Below are 21495 nucleotides of genomic sequence, written 5' to 3' on the forward strand. Positions count from 1 at the left end.
AAATCTATGATTAAAATGTTATGCAGCATGTAGCTTTCATTTTAAAATATCTCCATCAACCTTATCCAAAAGTAATCATTTTTTTAATATGACAAGTAGCATATTATTATAGATTCCAACTTCTATTGCTTCATATCGATAAGATTTCAAGGTATTTCGGCCGTTGTTTCTGAATGATGGTTTGGCTGACATACATGGTAAGGAATGGCGTCTAGTCGTTTAGATGGAACGAAAAACATAGTCCCTGCAGTGTTAGATGAGACTTGACGAAGCAGGCGGAAACGCGATTGCCGGATGGGGTGGGGGTGGGGATCTTCACCCATAGCATACTGCATGGCCTTTGCCAGTCTTTATTTGGTGCAGAAAAGTAGGGTGTTTTTATCATTTTGTAAAAAAATATTGTCACCGCGTTTTTTTAGGCGTTCTGCGACCCACTCAGCTACATAAATTTTTTTGTGAAAATCAGTACTTTTTATGAGCACTCAAAGCACGAGATAATGATACAGACAGTATGTGATATCACAATTAATGCTTTGCATCCATGAAATTGAATAACAAAGTCATATTTTATTAATTCATAATAAAAATTGACATCAAACGAGGTGTTGAATTTCTCTGTTTAAAAAGCTTAATGTGTAGGCCTATGTATATACGCCAAAATGACCATAGAGAGCATGCGGGAGGAGGGAGGGGGAGATACATTGTCTCAGGAACCTGGCAAACCCCCTCCTGCAAAAATTCCTGGATCTGCCCCTGGTTTCCTCCCACAGGAAAGACCCTGGGCGTGCTCTAAGATAATAAAAATAAGACAACTTGTCTGCGATATCAATCTCGGTGGAAGCGGACGAACAACAATTAATTTAATAAATACTGAAAGCTACGGGATATCCAAAAATGTGTCGTGGCGTAAAATGAATCGTATCCTCGGTGGTAGGCCGGTTTGGATTTTGTTAATGACATTGACAATCATGATTAAAATTTCTGTAAAATATTTTGTACTCCTGCATCAAAATATCCTAATTTAATGGGTATACGTCGCTCTTTTCTAAAATGAATATTGTTCACTGTGTAAGAAGTGTCATGCTAAGGACAAGGAACCAAAACAAAGCCTTCGGATAGTCGTGATTGTTGAATGAAATATCAACAAAAGCACGTGTCGCTGCAAAATCGGAAGGGCGCGTCATTCCATAATATTACATGTGTTAATATTTTAGACTTGTCGTGGATGATATGCTCACTCTAGCTAAAGGTTTATTCTAGCTGAATACCTTAAAGTCTAAATTTCGAGCAAATGGATTGTGTTTTGAATGCTAAATGGAATTTTATAAAGTACTGTCGTCGAGTAAACATACATTTCCTTTAGATACTCCCCATTGAATATTCATCAAATTCCGAATATGGCCAGCAAGACCATCCTTGGAATACCAAAAGAGGCGCGAACAGTAACACGAGTTTTGTTTGGCCAATGAAAGGTCAAAGTGCTTTGAGCTTCACTGTCAAGGCCATTTGGCTGAACAATATTATTTGTGTTCACGTTGATCATACTACAAAGTAGACTTTCGCGTGAAATAATATCAATGCTGAAGTAAATTGTCACGCTATTTAAAATGAAGCGCGCCAGCAATCATATATTATCGAAAATAACACGGTTATCATTTTCTGCCGTGCACCTGCCAATTTGTCAGCCAATTAATTTGCCTAAACCCCGTTTTTTGTCTTCGAATCATAATGCGTTACAAACAATTTTTTCTAAGCATGACACTTTCCAAGAGCGACATATTGGTCCAAGTCAACTCGAGAAGAAGTCGATGCTGGAATTTCTTGGATTGAAGGTAGGTAGATCTATAATATTCTATAATATTATACCATTATTGGACATTATATTAAACTAGTTTTTACCAGTTGTTTTGTTTAACCACTCAACCCACATGCAATTTTAGATTATAATTGAGCACTTAACCTGGGCTTGCTGCCATCATTTAAAATATATTTCTTATAAACTTAAAAAAACCCAACATATTCTGAATGCCCCAAATAAATAAGATATCCTAACCTTTCAACCAATAAATTTAAATAGACTGTGTGATAGGTCATAGAATAAGTACTGAAATTAGTCCAAAATATTTTTGATAGGCCTCTTTTTAATCCTATTTAGTCCATGCCCGAAAATCATTGATTATATTCGATTTATTGTTGATAATGAAATGTTAAATTATAAATTTGAGTAGGCTTACGTTTTAGTCTGTCTGGATTAATCAGTGAAAAATTAGACAACTTTCATGTGAAAATTCTATTTCCAGGAGCTTATTTAAACTGAAATTAAATAAATATATCATTAAGTAAGTCCTGTCCATGTTTTTGTCATTTTGCCAACTCCATGTGACATAAAGAATATACTTATCTAGATAAGGTAAGATAAGATTAGATTTTATTCTAATCTTAGAGGCAGCATACAGATCCTTTCGACAATATTCACATGACATGGATTCCATCGGGGACACACCTTAAACTACACATTAAAGGAGGCAATATCATCCAGTCTTCGACATTGCAAACACGACTTATTGAAGTGGTTATCTTGCTGTAAAAAGAGGGGCTTCTGATATCCAATATGTAAAACAAAATGAAAATTTTAAACTTGGCACATGAATCGTGTGCCAGAATGGTTTCGAGCGCCATTTGTAATATAACAACTCGATGAGCGAGACTAAGCATACCCCATAGAATACTACCGGTGTAGACTGGAATAACCAAACGCCAAAGACTGACATTCAATTTGGACTCTTTGTGTATTTCACCAAACATAACTGTTTAGAAATTACAGTAAAAATGGAAACGATTGAATGTAAATCAGTTCATATACATTCATATTACATTATAATATGCGTTGCGAGTCTTGCGACCCATTTGTGTCCAGTTCTAGGTGCCAAAGAATAGCGATTTAGTTCCTTTATAATTTAGTCATTATGACCAACTTATTAAGATTATGCGATTTCAGATAACTATTTATTACAGGTTTCGGAGAGATGGTGATCAGTGGCACTCATTGTGCACATATTCATGGGCCCCCAAGGTTTAGGGGCTGCTTAGAAATTTAGATACACAAAAGATTTTAACTATTATTTAAATCAAAAAACTAAATTGATTTCAGTTTATTGGACAACAATTTGAAAAACATTGCTAACAATTGGGCATGCAATGATTTAAGACTGTGCTTTTCTGTTTAATCTACATTGTGGCAAATCAATAAATAAATCAATAGATTTTATATATACGCAGTAAAATTTCAATAGAAGCTTAACCTTCACAGAGGAGGAAAGGTGGGGGGCTGGACAGGGAGTTGGGATCCACAATTAAGCATTTCAGGGCACCCATGCTTCTGAATATGCCACTGGTAGTAATGTGTTGGGTGGGAGGGAAGATGCCCCTGCAAAATTTTTGTCAGGGGTGCCAAATGTGCCTATGTGTTCTTAACTTTATATTTCAGCTTTACTTACTACATTGAGAAATATTTGGTTCTTTAAAAAGCATTGAAAGTGTCACCAATAGAGCAAAATATGAGTTGTTGACGGGATGTTAATTACAAATGTACTTTACAAATGATAAAATAGAAGAGATAGGACATATGATAAAACAGAAAAAATGTATGGAACAGATGATAAAGCCAATAATAAAACAGAAGGAATAATAGAACAGATAATAAAGCAAATAATAAAACAGGAGAAACAAAAGAACAGATTATAATACAAATAATAGAAGAAATAATAGAACATATGATACAAATAATAGACCAGATTTTGGAACAAATATTTTAGAACAGATTTTAGAACAGATAATAAAACAACAGAAATATATATAGTCGAACAGACAGTAGAACAAATAAAGAAACAGAAAAAATGAACAGAACAGATAATAAAACAAATAATAAAAGGAAACCAATATTAGATTCTAACATGCTGCACATGTATCTTTTGTTTTACCATAGCTATGATGATGGCTCAGTGACTAAGACTTGCGCTCGCTAACCTGGACGTCCCATGTTCGATGCCTGCGTTGGCAGAGAAAGTTCACCAGGATTTTCTGACGCGGTTCCCCCGCCTCAGTAGTGCAGGACAGAGGACCTGGCAAGAGACAACTTATTGTTGATTGGATGGGACATAAAAAAAGAGATCATGGCAGTTTGAACCCAATATAAGAGTAGGCTGTACTGCCGCTGTCCGGGCAAAATTTCCCTCATAGCATACCGTATGGTTTATGCCCGACTTCATTAGCCCAGTCTAGGACATTAAACCCCATTTCATTTCATTAGTTATCAAGCCAACAATTCAAAGTATTTATGCTTTTTTTCCTCACTAAACTTCATATTTTATAGATTTCTCTGAGAAATTAATCCACAATCTTCTATACTAATACTTGTGACTGTCGTTTGTCTGTCTGTTTGTCTGTCTGTCTGTCTGTTCAAGGTTGGCGGCTACACTAGGTCTGCCCCGGGTCTGAAATTTGGGGTATAGGGTTAGCTCGGACCGGGGAGTAACATAGGCCAGGTAGCGTTAGTCTACCACTTCCGGTTTCGAAGTTATGACCCCCGAGCGAAGCCGGTCTGTTCGGGGTTGGTGGCTACACTAGGTCTGCCCCGAGTCTGAAATTTGGGGTATAGGGGTAGCTCAGACCGGGGAGTAACATAGGTCAGGTGGCGTTAGTCTACCACTTCCGGTTTCACATAGGCCAGGTGGCGTTAGTCTACCACTTCCGGTTTCGGAGTTATGACCCCCGAGCGAAGCCGGGTATTCTGCTAGTTACTTATATTTCCAAAAAAACAAGGCTTCGGCAATCAATAAGTATAAGACTTATTTAAGTATATTATTTAAATATGATGATGTCCTTAATCTTGAAATTCAATAGGCTTTGTTCTAAAACATTATCCATGGATACTGAATTTCAAGTAAATGAGGTGTATAGAATATTAATGGCCTTGAAAGGATTTCTTTCAATTAACTTTTTTGACTTTGTTATATCTGGAAATACAAAATGTGGTTGTTTTAGGAGATAAAACCAACATTAACCTATGTCATGACAAATATGTAATAATATATTGATAAAGACGTTTAGTTATTCAAGTAGGCCTAACTTGTATTTCATATAATTGTGTCATATGTTAATAAATTGATATTTGAACTCATGTTAAATATATTATATATTCAAGTTGTTTTGTAACCAAATACATATGTATAGTTTCCTTTAGTTATTTGTTGAAGTATACTCCTAAAAAAAAGTAGGGGATATTGAAATGCAAAATGCAGGTTGTGATTATGATAAATAGTCATGGACACTTGACATGTTTTAAGAGTATGTTCACAGATGAAGAACTTATCGCCCCAACAGAACCACTGAGCAGCACATGCGACACGCAATAGCGCCATACACATGGGAGGGGTTCATTGTCAAATTTGACACTTCAAGGAAGGGTTGATGAAAACTGCCACGTGCTGGTTTATCTATCCATGTTTGCTTTCCTATCGGTTCTTGCATAAGATTTACTGTTTAGTATATCTTTGCTTTAGTGTGTTACGTTTAATTTGATTGGGATACGTGTTCGTCAATGTCAACGGACAACACTGCAAGAGGAGTGGGTCAAATTGCACGAAATTGTGTTTGGACGGTTGATTAGGAGCATGCCACGACGAATTGCTGAATGTCTGAGGATTGGTGGAGCAATTACTCATTATTAAGACAAAAATCAAAAACGTCCATTTTCATTTTTGACAGTGTATTTCTTTGCGAGTGAAATGGGGCCGTCAGATAAGATGCCCATATGAACTGTTTATGTTCATGTGTGGGCAGTTGGCCTGTTATTAACATACACTGGTTACCTCTAATAAAAACAGCAGTTCATTTCTGCAGTTTTGTATTGTTTCTGAATATCCCCTACTTTTTTTGAAGAGTATACAATTTTAATACCACAGGAAACTTCTTTTTTTTTTCAATTGAATAACATAGTTTAGAATTATGTATGACCACTTTGGTTCATGTTTCAAGGGAATGAGCATATGATTATATAGGTTATCTCTAAAGAAAGCTTATAAATAAATCATGGTTGACATAATTTATTTCTTAAGTTGTGTTGGCTAAAAGGTATTCAGGTATATGTAATGATAATATACTTGTATGATATATGCTCCACTTGTTTTGTTTGTATCATGTTTTTGGCACACACATACATTCATATACTGGGCATGTCAAGTAATCCGTAAGCTCTTGTGACATACCAAGGATTTGATACAAACACAAAACTTTATGCAAAACAACTTTGCCTGGATAAATGTTTAGTATAGGATTAAGTTTGACAACAGCACAAATTTATCATTGTTTAATTCTTTCAGGATATTACTGAGTTAGTCAATAAAGCAGTACCAGCTGATATTCTTTTGGATAGGAATCTTGATATTGAAGAACCTCTAGGTAAGTTAGTTAATAATGTTCATGAACTAGATTAGAGAAGTAGCCAGCCACCAATCTGATTAAAACACAGATCCAATTTCGTTTCATTTTTATATACTATTCAAAAAAAGTAGGGGATATTTGATTTTTAAGTGTTATTAAAGTCACCTAATGAAACTGACGAAGAAACAAATGACAAAATGAAATGAAGTTCACATTCATCGATTTATTCCAAATGATCTTTAGACTAAGTAAGGCACAGACTGACCATTTCGGTAGAGTTGAGTAGATTTTGGTAGATAAGGATGTGTTTTGAAATGATATACTATTCAAAAAAAGTAGGGGATATTTGATTTTTAAGTGTTATTAAAGTCACCTAATGAAACTGACAAAGAAACAAATGACAAAATGAAATGAAGTTCACATTCATCGATTTATTCCAAATGATCGTTAGACTAAGTAAGGCACAGACTGACCATTATAAGGGTAAAATGATACCCGGGGTCAAACAGCAAAGTTACCACAGCATCACAACCAAGTCAGCAACGGGTAAATCCTCCTCTGTTTGCCAAACAAGCATTGATCCGACGTGGCATACTCCTAATGAGACGTCTAAGGTCATTTTGGTCCAGATTGTCCCATTCCTGTTGCAACGCAGCAGCAAGTTCTTGGACATTGGCAGGACGTTGTTGACGTTGACGTAACCTCTGTCCAAGCATGTCCCAGACATGCTCGATGGGGGAGAGGTCGGGACTCAGTGCTGGCCAAGGTAATGTGGTGATGTTCTGTTGTTGGAGGTAACCTGTAACGATCCTGGCCCTGTGACATCTTGCGTTGTCATTCTGGAAGATGAAACGGCGGCCATGACGTCGTGCGAACGGCACAACATGGACTGCCAAGATGTGGTCCCGGTAGTACTGGCCTGTAACACGCCCTGCAACAACATGTAAAGCCGTTCTTCCAGCAATAGTGATGCCTCCCCACACCATAACAGAACCACCCCCAAATCGATCATGTCTGGTGACGTTAACGTCTTGGAAGCGCTCGTTTCGACGACGCCACACCCTCCTACGTCTGTCCAAAAAATCAACAGTGAACCTTGACTCATCTGAAAACATCACATTGCTCCAGCGTCGATTATCCCAGTGTTGACGATCCCTACACCAACGACGTCTTGCCTGAATGTGATGATCTCTCAAACAAGGGATCATGCGAGGACGTCGGGCGCGAAGGTGACCTCTATGCAGTCGATTCCGAATCGTCTGGCCACTCACTCTCACACCAGTGTCTGTTTGAAGACGAGCGCTGATCTGATTTGCTGTGATGACACGATTTCTCAAGGCCAAGTTACGGATAAATCGATCCTGGGCTTGAGTTGTCGCCCTTGGTCGACCTGAGCGTGGTCTGTCCTGTACAGATTGTGTATCACGGTATCTGGACCATAGCCTGCTTATGACAGACTGAGAAACATTCATCGTCCGCGCCACAACCGCCTGTGTTGTGCCGATCTGTAGCATGCCAAGGGCACGTAACCTTTCATTTTGGGTAAGCCGACGCATATCAAAATTTGTTTTCTGGTCACTAAAACAATTAAACTGATGTTTCCACCCTGGAATTCAATGCCACAATGACTGTAACATTCAAAGTCAGAGTCGTGCAAATCTTGGGTTGGACCCCCATGATGATCCCAAGCATCACCTGCATTCCATGCGGTAGCTATTGGTGCGTTTGGGCGTCACATGTAACTGGAAATGTTTCTTCTGTTAGGTTCTATAGTGACTTTTTTCGTAGTCATTTGCATATTTTAGTATTATGCCCCCAAAATCAAATATCCCCTACTTTTTTTGAATAGTATAGTTCAAAATTTCGATTTTACTTGTCTTTACTACACTTGGATCTGGAAGTGTTGTTATTTAACTCGTGTTCTGCTGGAAATGAGGGGTCAGCCAATCAAATGGTCTGTCGAATTGAGCGTTTGACCTTTTTTGCGCGGATTTGTGGGTAGACATTAGCGGCAATAGAAATCAAAACAAAGCAAAAGTAGATAAAAAATACATGGCGGTCGCTAAATGGTTAATTGAATGACTGACATAATCGGGTCAAATGTCGCTTGCTTGGTACCTGACGTCATAGAACGTGAACTCCCACTATAACTTGTTAGATCTACATGTAGTGTAGGCCATCGAAAGTATAAAAAACGAAACGAAATATAGATCTATATTTTAATTAGATTGAGCCAGCCACTTATTAATTCTATCATTTTATCCTTACAAGTGTGTCTGGTTTTTTTCGGTAACAAAAAAGTGAATTCATAACTTTAATAATTAATATTAAAGTATATTGTCATCAACCCCTGTCTGTCCATTTACAAATATTGTAAATGTCCTACAGGTCAGAATGTTTGAGACTTTTTTTAAAAACTTACCGTATTTTTCGGTGTATTAGGCGCACTTTTATAACCAAATATTTTATTTTCTAGAAGGGGTGGGCCTAATACATAATGTTAAGCGAATCCAGGCTTTTCCCGTGTATACACCGAAGTCGGGAGTTCAACAAATAACTGCCCTATAATTAACACATGTCGACCGGGTGACGCTACCTCAAAAGTTTATGATAAATTACCACACAAATTAAACACAATACTGTTTCCTTTCGTGTCCATTTATATTTGTCAGTAATATTTTAGATAGTTTAAAATTCGTCAATAATTATCGCCCGTATTTCTGTTATTTCGTGCATAAAAGTTAAAAAAGATGTCAACATTTTAGGCTATCCCGTGTACAGTATAGTGTTTGTCATAACCGGCAATGCAAACACCATCGGCTGATAGCCGTTCAACGTTAACGATGTTTTAAAAAATAGGATACGCATGTCAAGTTGACGAATAGGGCGGGATATGCATTCATACAAGCATTTTCATTGGCTCAATATAAGTCATTGGTAGTAAGGGTGGGATTAGAGTTAAACTGACATATATTGAAGTTGTTCTTTTGTCTACGATATCACCCCTGGTGGAAGTGGGCGGCAAACTCCAGAAACGACGACAACGAAGTTGTTCTGTCTAACCGGTTCTCGAAACAGCAAATCTTCACGGCGTCTATGATTGACGGTTAACCCATTCTTTCTCAATGTGTGGATAACATGCGGCGCTCTATCTATTTGCTTTATCTATTACCGCACTCTTTAGCGGTTCGTCTCGTAGTCATTCTGAATAAATTTATTTACTATACATTGCTGTAACTTATATATTTAGCCGTTTCAAGTTACCGATAGTTTTCATGCAACGAAGATTCACTGATTAACCTATTGTTATAATTTACCGGTATCGTTAATTATCTACCGGTGAGTTGTCATCGTATGGTTTATGAAGTTGTTTGTTGTTCACAAAATCATTGTTTCTTTGATTGGTATTAAAAATGCTATTGTCTTATGATACTGATAGATATAAATGGCCTCAATCTAGGTATTGTCATGCTGCGTGTAGTGGGCGAGACAATTGACACAATCGTTTGATTGTCAGTTGTTTGGATAGTATAAAATAAACTAGAATTATTGTTTCTCTTTTTACCGGTAGTCAGGATTTAAGCCGTGAGTAACTGATCATGATAAATTATTTCTACAGTTTTTATTTCATTTGTTTATCATCAATACCTATTCATTTATCACAGCCAATTGCTCGTGAATTTAACAGGATGTAATAGACAGCCATTTGTGTTGTGGGCGGGACTCTAACGACAATTTGACTACCGTACAAGCGCCAGAATTACCACTTAAGTTATGAAACAATTCAATTGAAAGTTGTAATTAATATAAAGTCTTATGCAATTCAAAAAATGTATATAGAGGTTAATTTCATAAAGAAATATATATAAAGCTTGATACAGCTAAATATCGGTAATTATTATAACTGTAAACAGTAAAGTTTGGCCCAGTTACTGGAGATCGCAGGTGTATTTGAATCACGTATGGTAACTATGGTATGGCACCTGTTTCACAAGGCGCTGGAGAAGGGTGTGCCTAAACCATGCATTTTTATTTTTTCCTGAAACACCTCTGCCAAACTCGCCCTGCGCCTTATCTACGCATGCGCCTAATACACCGAAAAATACGGTACTGGGATCATTCAACTATTGTCAAGGAGAAACCCTCGAAGCATCATTTCTAAATGGCTTTATTGCCTGCCACAGTCACTAAAATTTTATAGGCCTAAATTTGACTGAGATTGTTCTTATCAAAGGGAACTTCTTGAGATTCTTTTGTTTAAACCAAGGTGTGCTCAGCTAATCATGGGGGTTAGCACCCCCCCCCCCCCCAATTCAATGTTGCCCATCAAAACACTGGTATCAGTATCTTAATTTCTACAAGCGATGAGAAAACTGAAATAAAATGTGAAACAAATCCTAAAAAGTATCTGAATTTCTTTACAACAAAAAAAACATATTAAGATTTGGGGAGTCACAGATCATTTTGATGCCACTGCCCAAATACAGCATACCTTATAAAGAAAATTGTTAGTGATAAAATATAACCCTTGAAAGTTTATTGAATGCATTAGATTTGTGGTTCCGATATAAGTCACAAACAATCCAATATCAAGTTCAACCTTCTTTGCTTGTAAGTTGATTTGAGGTCTTTTGGCTCATTTAGGGACTAAAACCATATTAATATTATTAATTGAATTAACTTGTATAAACCAACCAAACATTGTTAAACTATGTATTATGCAAGAGCTAAGTCTGCTTATTGCAGGTCTTTGTATGTACTTATAGCCAGTGTTTACTATATGCACTTTATGGCAAGTTCACACCAATGTGATTGAAATTAATTCAGCTATCTTCACTCAAGTTGCAAATATAGACCTTCCGTAAAAACGACATTGCCAATTATCAATAACACTTTTAATCACCTCACTCCAATGACGTCACAGTGCCAAAATGCATATTAGAAACATTTATTCCTTAATTACCTATATATAGCTGGGGTGTGTTTTAATCAGATTGAATTTGTTGTTGCTGACTGACGATTTACCATAAATATTGAAACCCATGTAAATTCTTGAATTATCATCTGCCAACTTCTTTTTCCAACAAAATCTACATTATGTTAAGTCTCTCTCTGTTTTCACAACCTCTAGCCATTCGATCAATAAAACCAAGCATTCCATATGTCATTCAAACAGACAATGATCACTTTAGATTTTTGTCTTCTGAGGCATGGGTGTTTTTCAGGGAATCCAGTATTTTTCGAGTAAGATTGGGTTTCCCAACTTTCCAGATATACCAAATTTGCTATAGGTCTACTTTATTAGAAATAATTATCCTATAAATACTTTCGTTGGAATGTAGAATAACAATTCCATAAAATGACTTTATTTGTTTGTTGGCCATATTTATATATTTTATCAAGTATGCTCTTTGTTATCTTGTTTTATTATGTAAATGTTGATTATGATTCTAAACCATAGCATGGTTGACTGAGCTGGCCATTGACCTGGAATATAAAAAATCTCTGTCTTCTTTAGGGTTTTTGAGAAAAGGTGGCCATGATATTGAATGTATCGTATACTAAACGTTACCATGGGACAGAACTTTATAAAAACCAAACAAATTCTAATAATTTTCTCATAATTACTTAATTATTTTAGTGTATTATAAATGTTTGATTACCGAAAAAAGTAAAAATAAGATACAACTCATGTTGACTGCCCGAACGATTTAGCTGCTGTGGGCTTATCTTTCGTTGCCTGGCAACCTATCTTTACAATTTCTTTATGCATGTTATTCACAAATTCTAGGGCATTCATGAAAATGTTTAAGGCTTTCTAGCGTCACTTTAAAATGTGCACATCATATTTCATGGCTGTTACTTTAAACATGCATTATGCAAGAGTTAAATCTGCCTATCGCAGTTCTTTCTTAAGGCCTTAAATGTTATATAAACTATTAATTAGACATTTATAAACTTGACAAGACCATAATCAACTCTTGATGCCATCTGATGGGTCCGATTTTAAAAAGATTTGAATCCGATCTGGGGTCCAGCGGCAGTTAGTGATTAACCGTAAAAATAGATAATCGAGACTTTGTTTATTATCCTAACAACCGTAATAATGACAATGATCGAGGCTACAGTATTATTGAAATGAAAATTTCTGGGCTCAGAGTGAAGTAATTTGACTGAAATTCAACTTTACATTATCTTTTTTTTTAACTATTATAGCTAGAACTGTCAGCTCTTTATCTAATCTTCCATAATACCGCTTTAATTATTACATTACTTACATACATCACACTATGAGAACCTTACCCCTGGCCTTTCACAAAGCTCCTGGTATTTAGTGTATTCTTGTTGCTCAATAACACAGTAAAACAAAAAATTGTATGTTTGTATGTCTGAACACTGTGTTATATTATCATTTATATTAGGTGAGCATCAGCTTATACAATACTTGAAACAGCTATCCAACAAGAACCAAATATGGAGAAGTTATATTGGTATGGGATACCACAATACATATGTACCACATACCATTATGAGAAACATATTCGAGAACCCTGGATGGTAAGACTTTTGATGATATTAACAATTTTTACATGCTTATACCCTCACATTTTCATGTGGACGTATTATGTCATCGCCCTTCTGTGTGTCCGTTCACATTTTGTTTGTGTGACCTCTACAGGTCATGTTGAGATCATATGATACTGGATATGTAACTGTTTTTGCCTGAGAGTAGATGTAGGTTTTCAATCGTACATGTAACTGCTTAAATATCTGAGAGTGCATGAAGAGTTCCTACTGTCTGAACCCTTGTAAATTTTGAACAGATTTCTTCGATTATCAACTAACTAGTTAACTTTGGTTATTGTAAACTTACCTGTGTGTTTGAAATTACCTCCCATTAAAAAAATCCATTGTACAAATAAATATCCCAGCAAATAGAAAAGTTCTCTCTTGGGTCATTCCATGTCAAGTGGGTCAATTTTCAGAAATTTGGGAAATCGACCCCCTCAAAAAAGTCTGCAAAAAATATATGTTTTTGTACATGTAAAAACTAAAAACTGTGCAAATTTGTGGTCTGTAGCTTGAAAATTGACTGAGATACCGGCATTGAATAGGTATATAACGTTATTTTTTTTATAAATACCATAAATGATTATCAACAAAACATACCGCCCGTCGGTTGAATTATCGACAGATAGTTCCATGTCATTCTATTTCTCTTCATATATTATTTCCGTTGTACAAAAACTGTTCAGAATTTTATAATCGTGCATCTCGGTAACACAATTAATTTCTGAAATTCCCGGCTTCGTTTTGAAATTCACAGGGCAATGTATCCATACGATTGTACTCTCAGTTATTAACAATATATTAATCACAAGTACAACTCCATTTTGAAATCCATTGAGAATGGAATTTTCTGATGGCATTTCGTAGATCGTGATCATGCCTCAGCCAATCAACGCTCTGAATTCTATTACCGTAAAAGGTACCATGCCGTATGAGTTATTGTATACTACACAGATGCAGTTAAATGGTCTGAAGAATGACAGACCTTATGATACAGCACGCACGCACTAAACATTCGGCCATCCCCCCACCCCCAATAATTGACGGGGATGTAATATAATTTATAAAAATATATATAATATACAGGGTGTTTACAATTATGGGGTGATGATGATGTAAAAAGCAATATTATATTTACGAGTATTTGTGTAAACGGTGATATATTCATTGTGAATAAAATTTAGTAGACTGACAATCAATTGTTTGCGAATTAATGTTATTGTTTTCAAGTGCTATTTTTGTTGCCTAAACTCAAACGATCGAAAAGGTCGTGCACTGTTTTGATTGCAACACACGTGATTGTCAAAATTTGTCAACATTTACCCCCTGTCAACATTATTACGATGGTTTAGCTCATCACGTGACATGTGCAATGTTGTGATGAACTCATTCGAAAATACAAACAAAAACATTGACTTTTCAAGAGGGAATGTTTTTTTTCGTTGCGATATTTAATTGTACAATGGATTTTATTTAATGGGAGGTGATTTCAAACACATAGGCAAGTTTTTAATAACGAAGAAATCCGTTTACAATTTACGATGGTTCAGATAGTAGCATACATGTAACTGCTTTTATCTGAAAGTTCCAATCATACATGTAACTGTTTTTATCTGAGAATACCAGTACATGTAGAGTTCAGACATGTAGCATACATATAATGGCTCTTATCTGAGAGTACATGAAGAGTTCCTATCATACATGTAACTGTTTTTATCTAATATTACGTGTAGAGTTCATAGCATACAAGTAACTGCTTGTACATGTGGATTCCCTATCATATATATAACTGCTTTTAAAAACTGCAAAGTGTTTTATCATTAACAGTGGATGAATTAAACCACTTGATTGGGTAGTCCATGAAGGCTTTCCTGTTCATTCAGTAGATGACGCAGATCAGATCATGAAGTTCTTGTGATTCACGAAAGCTTTAGACCGTTACCGAAACTGGGTTTTATATAATTTTCCAATGAGTTAAATAGAAGGAGTGAGCTGGTTAAGTGAGTTTTTATATAGTCTCAAACCACTGGTGGTAAAAGTCAGCCGTGACAGCAACCAAAAACCTAACTCCATATTTGGAAGACAAAAATAATGGTTCTATTTCTAGTACTATTAAGTGGCATGTACCTGTAGTATGTATTGCAAGGATAGGTTTATTAATTATTTGATATTTACATCATATTGCCAAGATTATGATGTAGATCAGTTATAATTTTGAAACACTCCACACTTTCTGTTGTTTATTTTTCAGGGTAACCCAATATACACCTTATCAGGCAGAATTAGCACAGGGAAGATTGGAGAGCTTGCTAAACTATCAGACCATGATGTGCGACTTAACCGGTTTAGATATTTCTAATGCTTCTCTATTAGATGAAGCTACTGCAGCAGCTGAAGCAATGGGTTTGTGTTTCAGGTAGTTAACCACCAATTCAGACATTCATACAAATATGCAAATTGTGGAAAATATCCTCTGTAAAATTGAATGGCTAATGTGACATTCACCTATGACTTTGCATGAACACTAATCACGATCTGGACACAGACAATAAAAACTTTCAAATAATTTGAGCCCTATTACTATATAATACCCCAGCACCATTTAAGGAATTGCATACTACAAAAGACGTAGTTAAAAGTTTAATTTTGGCGTAAAAATTGCACGGTACCTGAATATACAAAGCCTATTATATGGAGGTAATCATTAATCAGAGGATAATATCCTACACAACAAATTATTCTTTTTGAAGCCTGTCAAGAGAATGAAAGCTTATTGTAGCTATTTCTTGACTTCAAGGGACCAAATTCTGGCAAGTTTGTTTCAAATATTTTTTAAGAACCCTGATTATATAAAGAGGAAATTTTTCAACTTCAATATGAATATGTCTAGTTTCCAAGTTTTTTTGGTGTCTGTATTCAAAAAGATTTGTTTTAAGATGAAAGCATCGTTTTTTATTACAGACACAGTAAAAGAAGAAGATTTTATGTGGACAGTAATTGTCATCCACAAAACATAGCTGTAGTAAAAACTAGAGCAGAGTAAGTAAATCATTCAATATCCATCTGTATCGATAGAAAGTAGTAAACATATATTTAAGATTGTTCTTGATGGCACAAGAGAGACCAATGACCAGCACTTACCAGTCCTAGTAATCACTGACAAGAACCAATGTCAGTATCATGCTGCTTTCTCAAAATTTAAATTATCTATAGTTTTGATCATATTTATGATAGAGATGAGTAGAATATGCATATCGATAATAAATTTACAGAAATTGATACTTAAACAATGGCTGTTCTTGTTTTGATACAGTGCCCTTGGTATTGAGGTGGTAATTTGTGATTGGAAGCAAATGGAGTTCGACACACATGATTTTTGTGGAGTTTTACTGCAATACCCAAATACAGAAGGAAATATCTTAGATTATTCTTTATTAATAGAATCAGCTCATACACATGGGGTTTGTAGTTTTTAATACAATATTGCTTTGTAATTATTCCTGAAATAGTTCATTTATTTTCTTATCTAATCCTGAACAGAAGGACATTAAACCCCATTACATTTCATTTCTTATCTAATCTTTGATATAATGGAATTGTGGTGGAGCTTTTCTAATCTTTTAGACACAAACTTATTGCAAAGTCATGTGAAACTGTGAATAAGCTATTAAGATAACATTTTATTTATGTACCATATAGTAAGAATATATGATAAGAAGTCACAATTTTCTGTATCACAGACATGCTGATCAAGATGATCAAAGATTCTAAAAGTTAGGACCAAAACATAGCCCTATGAAATTTACACTTTAAATACTATATTTACAAAAACAAATAGATACCCCACTGTATTCAGTTAAATACATTTTGTAGCCCCCCCACCTTTCGAAGAAAGCAGGGGACTATTAAAATGGGTCTGTCTGTCTGTTTGTCACACTTTTTGGGACACAATAACCCACCTTCTAATTGAGCTAGAATGTTCAAACTTGGTGTAGGTGTTTATTAGGTCAGTGCCTTGATGGAGTTCGAAGATGAGCATTTTCTGCTACGGGTAAGCAGAGATGAGCAATTTGATTGGTTGATGCTTTGGGGCACGATAACTTTAGTTCTAATTAAGTGAGAGTGATCAAACTTGGTGTATAGTTTCATTACATTAATACCATAAATATGTTTGATAATGGGCATTTTCTGCTCAGGGTAATCAGAGCAATAATCAATTTGAATGGTCGGAACTTTGGAGCTCGATAACTTTGATTCTAATTGAGTGAGAGTGGTGAAACTTTGTGTAGATGTTCATTAAATAAATGTCTTGACTGAGTTCAAGATTAACATTATCCGCTAAAACTAAGCTGTGCTAATCAATTTCATTGGTCGATGCTTTGGGACAAGATAACCTACCAGGTACTTAAAAACCATGACTGAGTTTGATTGTTAACATTTTCTGCTTAAACTAAGAATAAGATATGATAATCAGTTTGATTGTTCGATACTTTTCAAAAAGATAAATGTGCAAATAATTAGTACGGCATGTGTCATCTATTTATTTTGGGATGTCGGCAGGGGACATCATCTTTACAGTGGCTTGTTATTTTTGTGATGGAATTCTGTTATATATTTCTTTCTTTTTATAATTTCAAAAGACTTTGGTTGTAGCAGCAACTGATCCACTTGCATTAGCCATTATGAAGCCCCCAGGAGAAATTGGATTTGATATAGCACTTGGTACCACACAAAGATTTGGTATACCTTTAGGCTATGGTGGACCTCATGCTGCATTTTTTGCTTGTAAAAATAAATTTCTAAGATTGATGCCTGGTCGTATGATAGGTGTAACAAAGTGAGAACTTTGACATTTTTCTTCTGATTATTCATTATTTAATAAGAACTAAACATAGAACCTGTTGCCATACATCAACCGATGAACCAAACTCATGTCACATCATGTAGAAGTTAATGCATATCAGCAGAATCAAATTCAAGCAAAAACACAAAACAAAAGAAATACATGTATCTCAAAATTTATTCATCAAAATAATTCATTTACAAATTTTTTCAGATAAATAGATAATATTTAGCTGAAAATTTAAGCTTTGTCAGTGCACATCGAGCTAGTAATAATATGGTTTATTTATTATGAATTTAATCATAATCTACTATTATAAATCTCCATAGGATTACTCTTATTTTATTCTCAAATTCTGAAAAACTATTGCTGAATCAGAATTTTAAACAATAGCAAATAAATCTATATTAACCAATTTTGAAATTCATATTATAGGGATGCCAATGGTAACGAAGCTTTAAGATTAGCATTACAGACAAGAGAACAACATATTCGTAGAGATAAAGCAACAAGTAATATTTGTACAGCTCAGGTGACCATACTTTAATTTAACCTTATCTTTCATAATTATTAATGTAGGTTACCGACCTCTTAATGTGCAATATAAGACACATATGTCTCATTTACATACTTTGAAGTTGTGAATTTGATCTCTAGGATGAGAAAAACCCCAAAGAAATTGAATTCTAAGATTTTGTTACTATCCTTTAAAATCTGAAGTGGGGTTTGGTTGTGACATGGTATAGTTACAGACAAGAGAACAACATATTCGTAGAGAAAAAGCAACAAGTAACATATGTACAGCTCAAGTGACCATACTTTAATTTAACCTTATCTTTCATAATTATTAATGTAGGTTACTGACCTCTTGGTTAGCACCATATGACACATATAATGTCTCATTTACATACTTTGAAGTTGTGAATTTTATCTTTTGGATAAGAAAAACCCCAAAGAAATTGAATTTTAAGATTTTGCTACTATCCTTTAAAAGCTGATGTTAGTGTGAAGTGGTGGGGGTGGGGGGTGGTCACATATACGTTCAAAAGTTGGCTTTACAAAATGAAATGGCATAATTATATCAACAGATAACAGTTCAACTTCAATATATAAATCATATACTGTATTTCAAATTATATACTATAGCGATTTATTTTATTTTTATTTATATCCGGCGGTCCGGAGTCCACAATTGCTTGTGGACGCTCTAGAGGCCAAAGTTAATATCCGAATGACTTTCAATTTATACACAGTGTTTATGGTCATGAGACGAGGAAGCCTATTGATTTTCAGCGATTTCCGATAATTACTGCCAGAGTTATGGCCCTTGATCACTTCAAAAAATCTTGTGGATGCTCTTGAGGCTCAAGTTATTATCCGATTGAGTTTAAATTTATACACAGTGTTTGAGGTCATAAGACGAAGATTCCTATTGATTTTCAACGATTTCCGATAATTACTGCCAAAGTTATGGCCCTTAAGTTATCATCCGATTGACTTCAGATTGATACACAGAGTTTAAGATCTTGAGACGAACAAGTATATTGATTTTCAATGAATTTTTATGACTTGAACAGTTAAATCTATGATATTAAAAGCTTTGCATACAAAACGTTAGCATGGGGCAGAACTTTATAAAAACCAAACAAATTCTAATAGTTTTCTGATAATTACTTCGTGAGTTGTTGCTCTTAATCAGATTTTAGTGTATTATAAATGTTTCATTACTGAAAAAAGTAAAATTTGCGACAACCCTTGTTGACTGCCCGGACGATTTAGTTGCTGTGGGCGTATGTTTCGTTGCCTGGCAACCTATCTTTTAGCATACTAGATTGTTCTAATCAATAGGGCATTTTGATATTAAAAGACATTTTAACAAAACAGTTATAGATAATTTTCTTCCTTGAAAAGTAACTATGGTACTTTCAGTAGACTGGAGCTAGGTGGTGTACTCTCTCCATTGCTAATTGCCTATCCACCACAAACCACTCCTATGTCCTTCTGCATCTTTTCATTTAAGGACAGTCAACACAGTACATTGTAAAGTTAAGGGTTGTCAAACCTCAAATATCATGTCAATGATCTTATATGACATCACTAACAAATATATTTGCTTTAATTGTAGGCATTGCTTGCTAATATGTCTGCCATGTTTGCATGTTATCATGGACCTGAAGGATTACGACACATAGCTGACAGAATTCACAATGCTACCAGAATACTAGCCGAAGGTAAAAAAACGTCATTTTGAAGCACTGTATGTAAAAAAAAAAGAATGTTGAAATATTTGATGAATTAAGATTTTATTTTGTCTCAAACACATTTAACAAACATTCTTTTTCTTTCTGGTATAGGTGTGCGGAATGCTGGCCATACTGTGATAAATGAAATGTTTTTTGATACAATTACATTTTTACCAGTAAATGGAAAAGATGAAATTATAAACAGGTCAGATTCTAAAAAAGTTAACTTGAGGCAGTTTTCTAATGGCTATGTAAGTAAATGTAATGCTAATTTATTAATGCATCCATTGCACTTAATTCACTTCACTTAAAATTCATAAGTTCAATTTAATTAATAGAGGGTGGTTGGGTTGCGGAATGGTGAGCGTGTGCGTGTTTCATCATGAGGTCTGTCATTGAGTCAAGTGGCGTGGTTTCAATTATCCGCTTGTACGTGAATAGGGTCATCTGTCCAACCTTGTGTGTTTTCTCCATGTCCTTCGGTTTCCTCCCACTGCTGAAGACCCCTATGCGGAAGCGAATTATTGAAATAAAATTCAACCATTTTTAGTCCCAAATTGACCTAGTTTGTGTCGAGTGGACGTTAAACCCCATTTCTCTCTCTCTCTCTAATTCATAGAAGTCATATTTTAGGAAGAGTTACCTCCCTTAGCACATCTCACCCATCTAACGCATTAGGTCCACTTGATTGTTGGTCCTGGATGTCACAGAAGGTAGGAACATCAATTAAGTATACATAGGCACACTGATCAAAACTCATGTGTCATTAATAATGAGCTCTAATTTGTTGCCCTGAACACCAAAATCTTACAGCATTCAATGGGTAAAAGTTTTTGAGATAGAGAGCAGCCCTATTGAAAGTCAGAGTTGTATGTTAATTTCATATGTAGTTATTGATCCTGATGCTAAAAGTTTTGAAAGCCACCATTCAAAATGCTGGTTGTTAGAGTGTATAGAATGTCCCCATTTTACATTGCAGTTTGATTGATAACTGTTTTAGAACTTTTCAAATTAAAAAAAAAATGATCAATAAAATGTTAATGGTCTTTTGTCAGTAATAAATTTAAAATTAATTTCAGATGGGAATATCTTTGGATGAAACAACAGAAGAAATTGATCTGAAGGATTTATTAGAGATTGTTGGTTCTCCTAAAACAGCTGTGAGTTAAACAAATATTCTGAATATTCAATTGTATCATATTTTTTTCAGCTCTGATGTATAATAAAATGTAATTTGATATTAGAGAATAAATGAGATGAATTAGCTTTCATGTATATTGCATGTTAATGCCAGACAATAAATGAATGTTACATAAGTAAATTAAACTAACTTTATGAAGATTTAAGGTGGGGTTTTTTTGTATGTAGACTAAACATTTGAATGGACATATATAAATT

General features: G+C 35.0%; 1 protein-coding gene across 1 annotated transcript; it reads left to right on the top strand.

Moving 5' to 3' along the window:
• The first annotated feature begins 1502 nt into the window (after nucleotides 1-1502).
• LOC126818985 (glycine dehydrogenase (decarboxylating), mitochondrial) lies at nucleotides 1503-21266 on the top strand. Its single transcript, XM_050546725.2, has 11 exons — nucleotides 1503-1832; nucleotides 6381-6459; nucleotides 12864-12999; nucleotides 15263-15427; nucleotides 15973-16050; nucleotides 16325-16472; nucleotides 17652-17848; nucleotides 18290-18386; nucleotides 19980-20085; nucleotides 20209-20348; nucleotides 21177-21266. Exons 1-11 carry the CDS (start codon nucleotides 1608-1610, stop codon nucleotides 21264-21266), a joined length of 1461 nt encoding a protein of 486 aa, XP_050402682.2. The 5' UTR covers nucleotides 1503-1607.
• The last annotated feature ends 229 nt before the right edge of the window (nucleotides 21267-21495 follow it).

This window comes from Patella vulgata, chromosome 4 (genome assembly GCF_932274485.2).
Source record: "Patella vulgata chromosome 4, xgPatVulg1.2, whole genome shotgun sequence".
Lineage (NCBI taxonomy): Eukaryota > Metazoa > Mollusca > Gastropoda > Patellidae > Patella > Patella vulgata.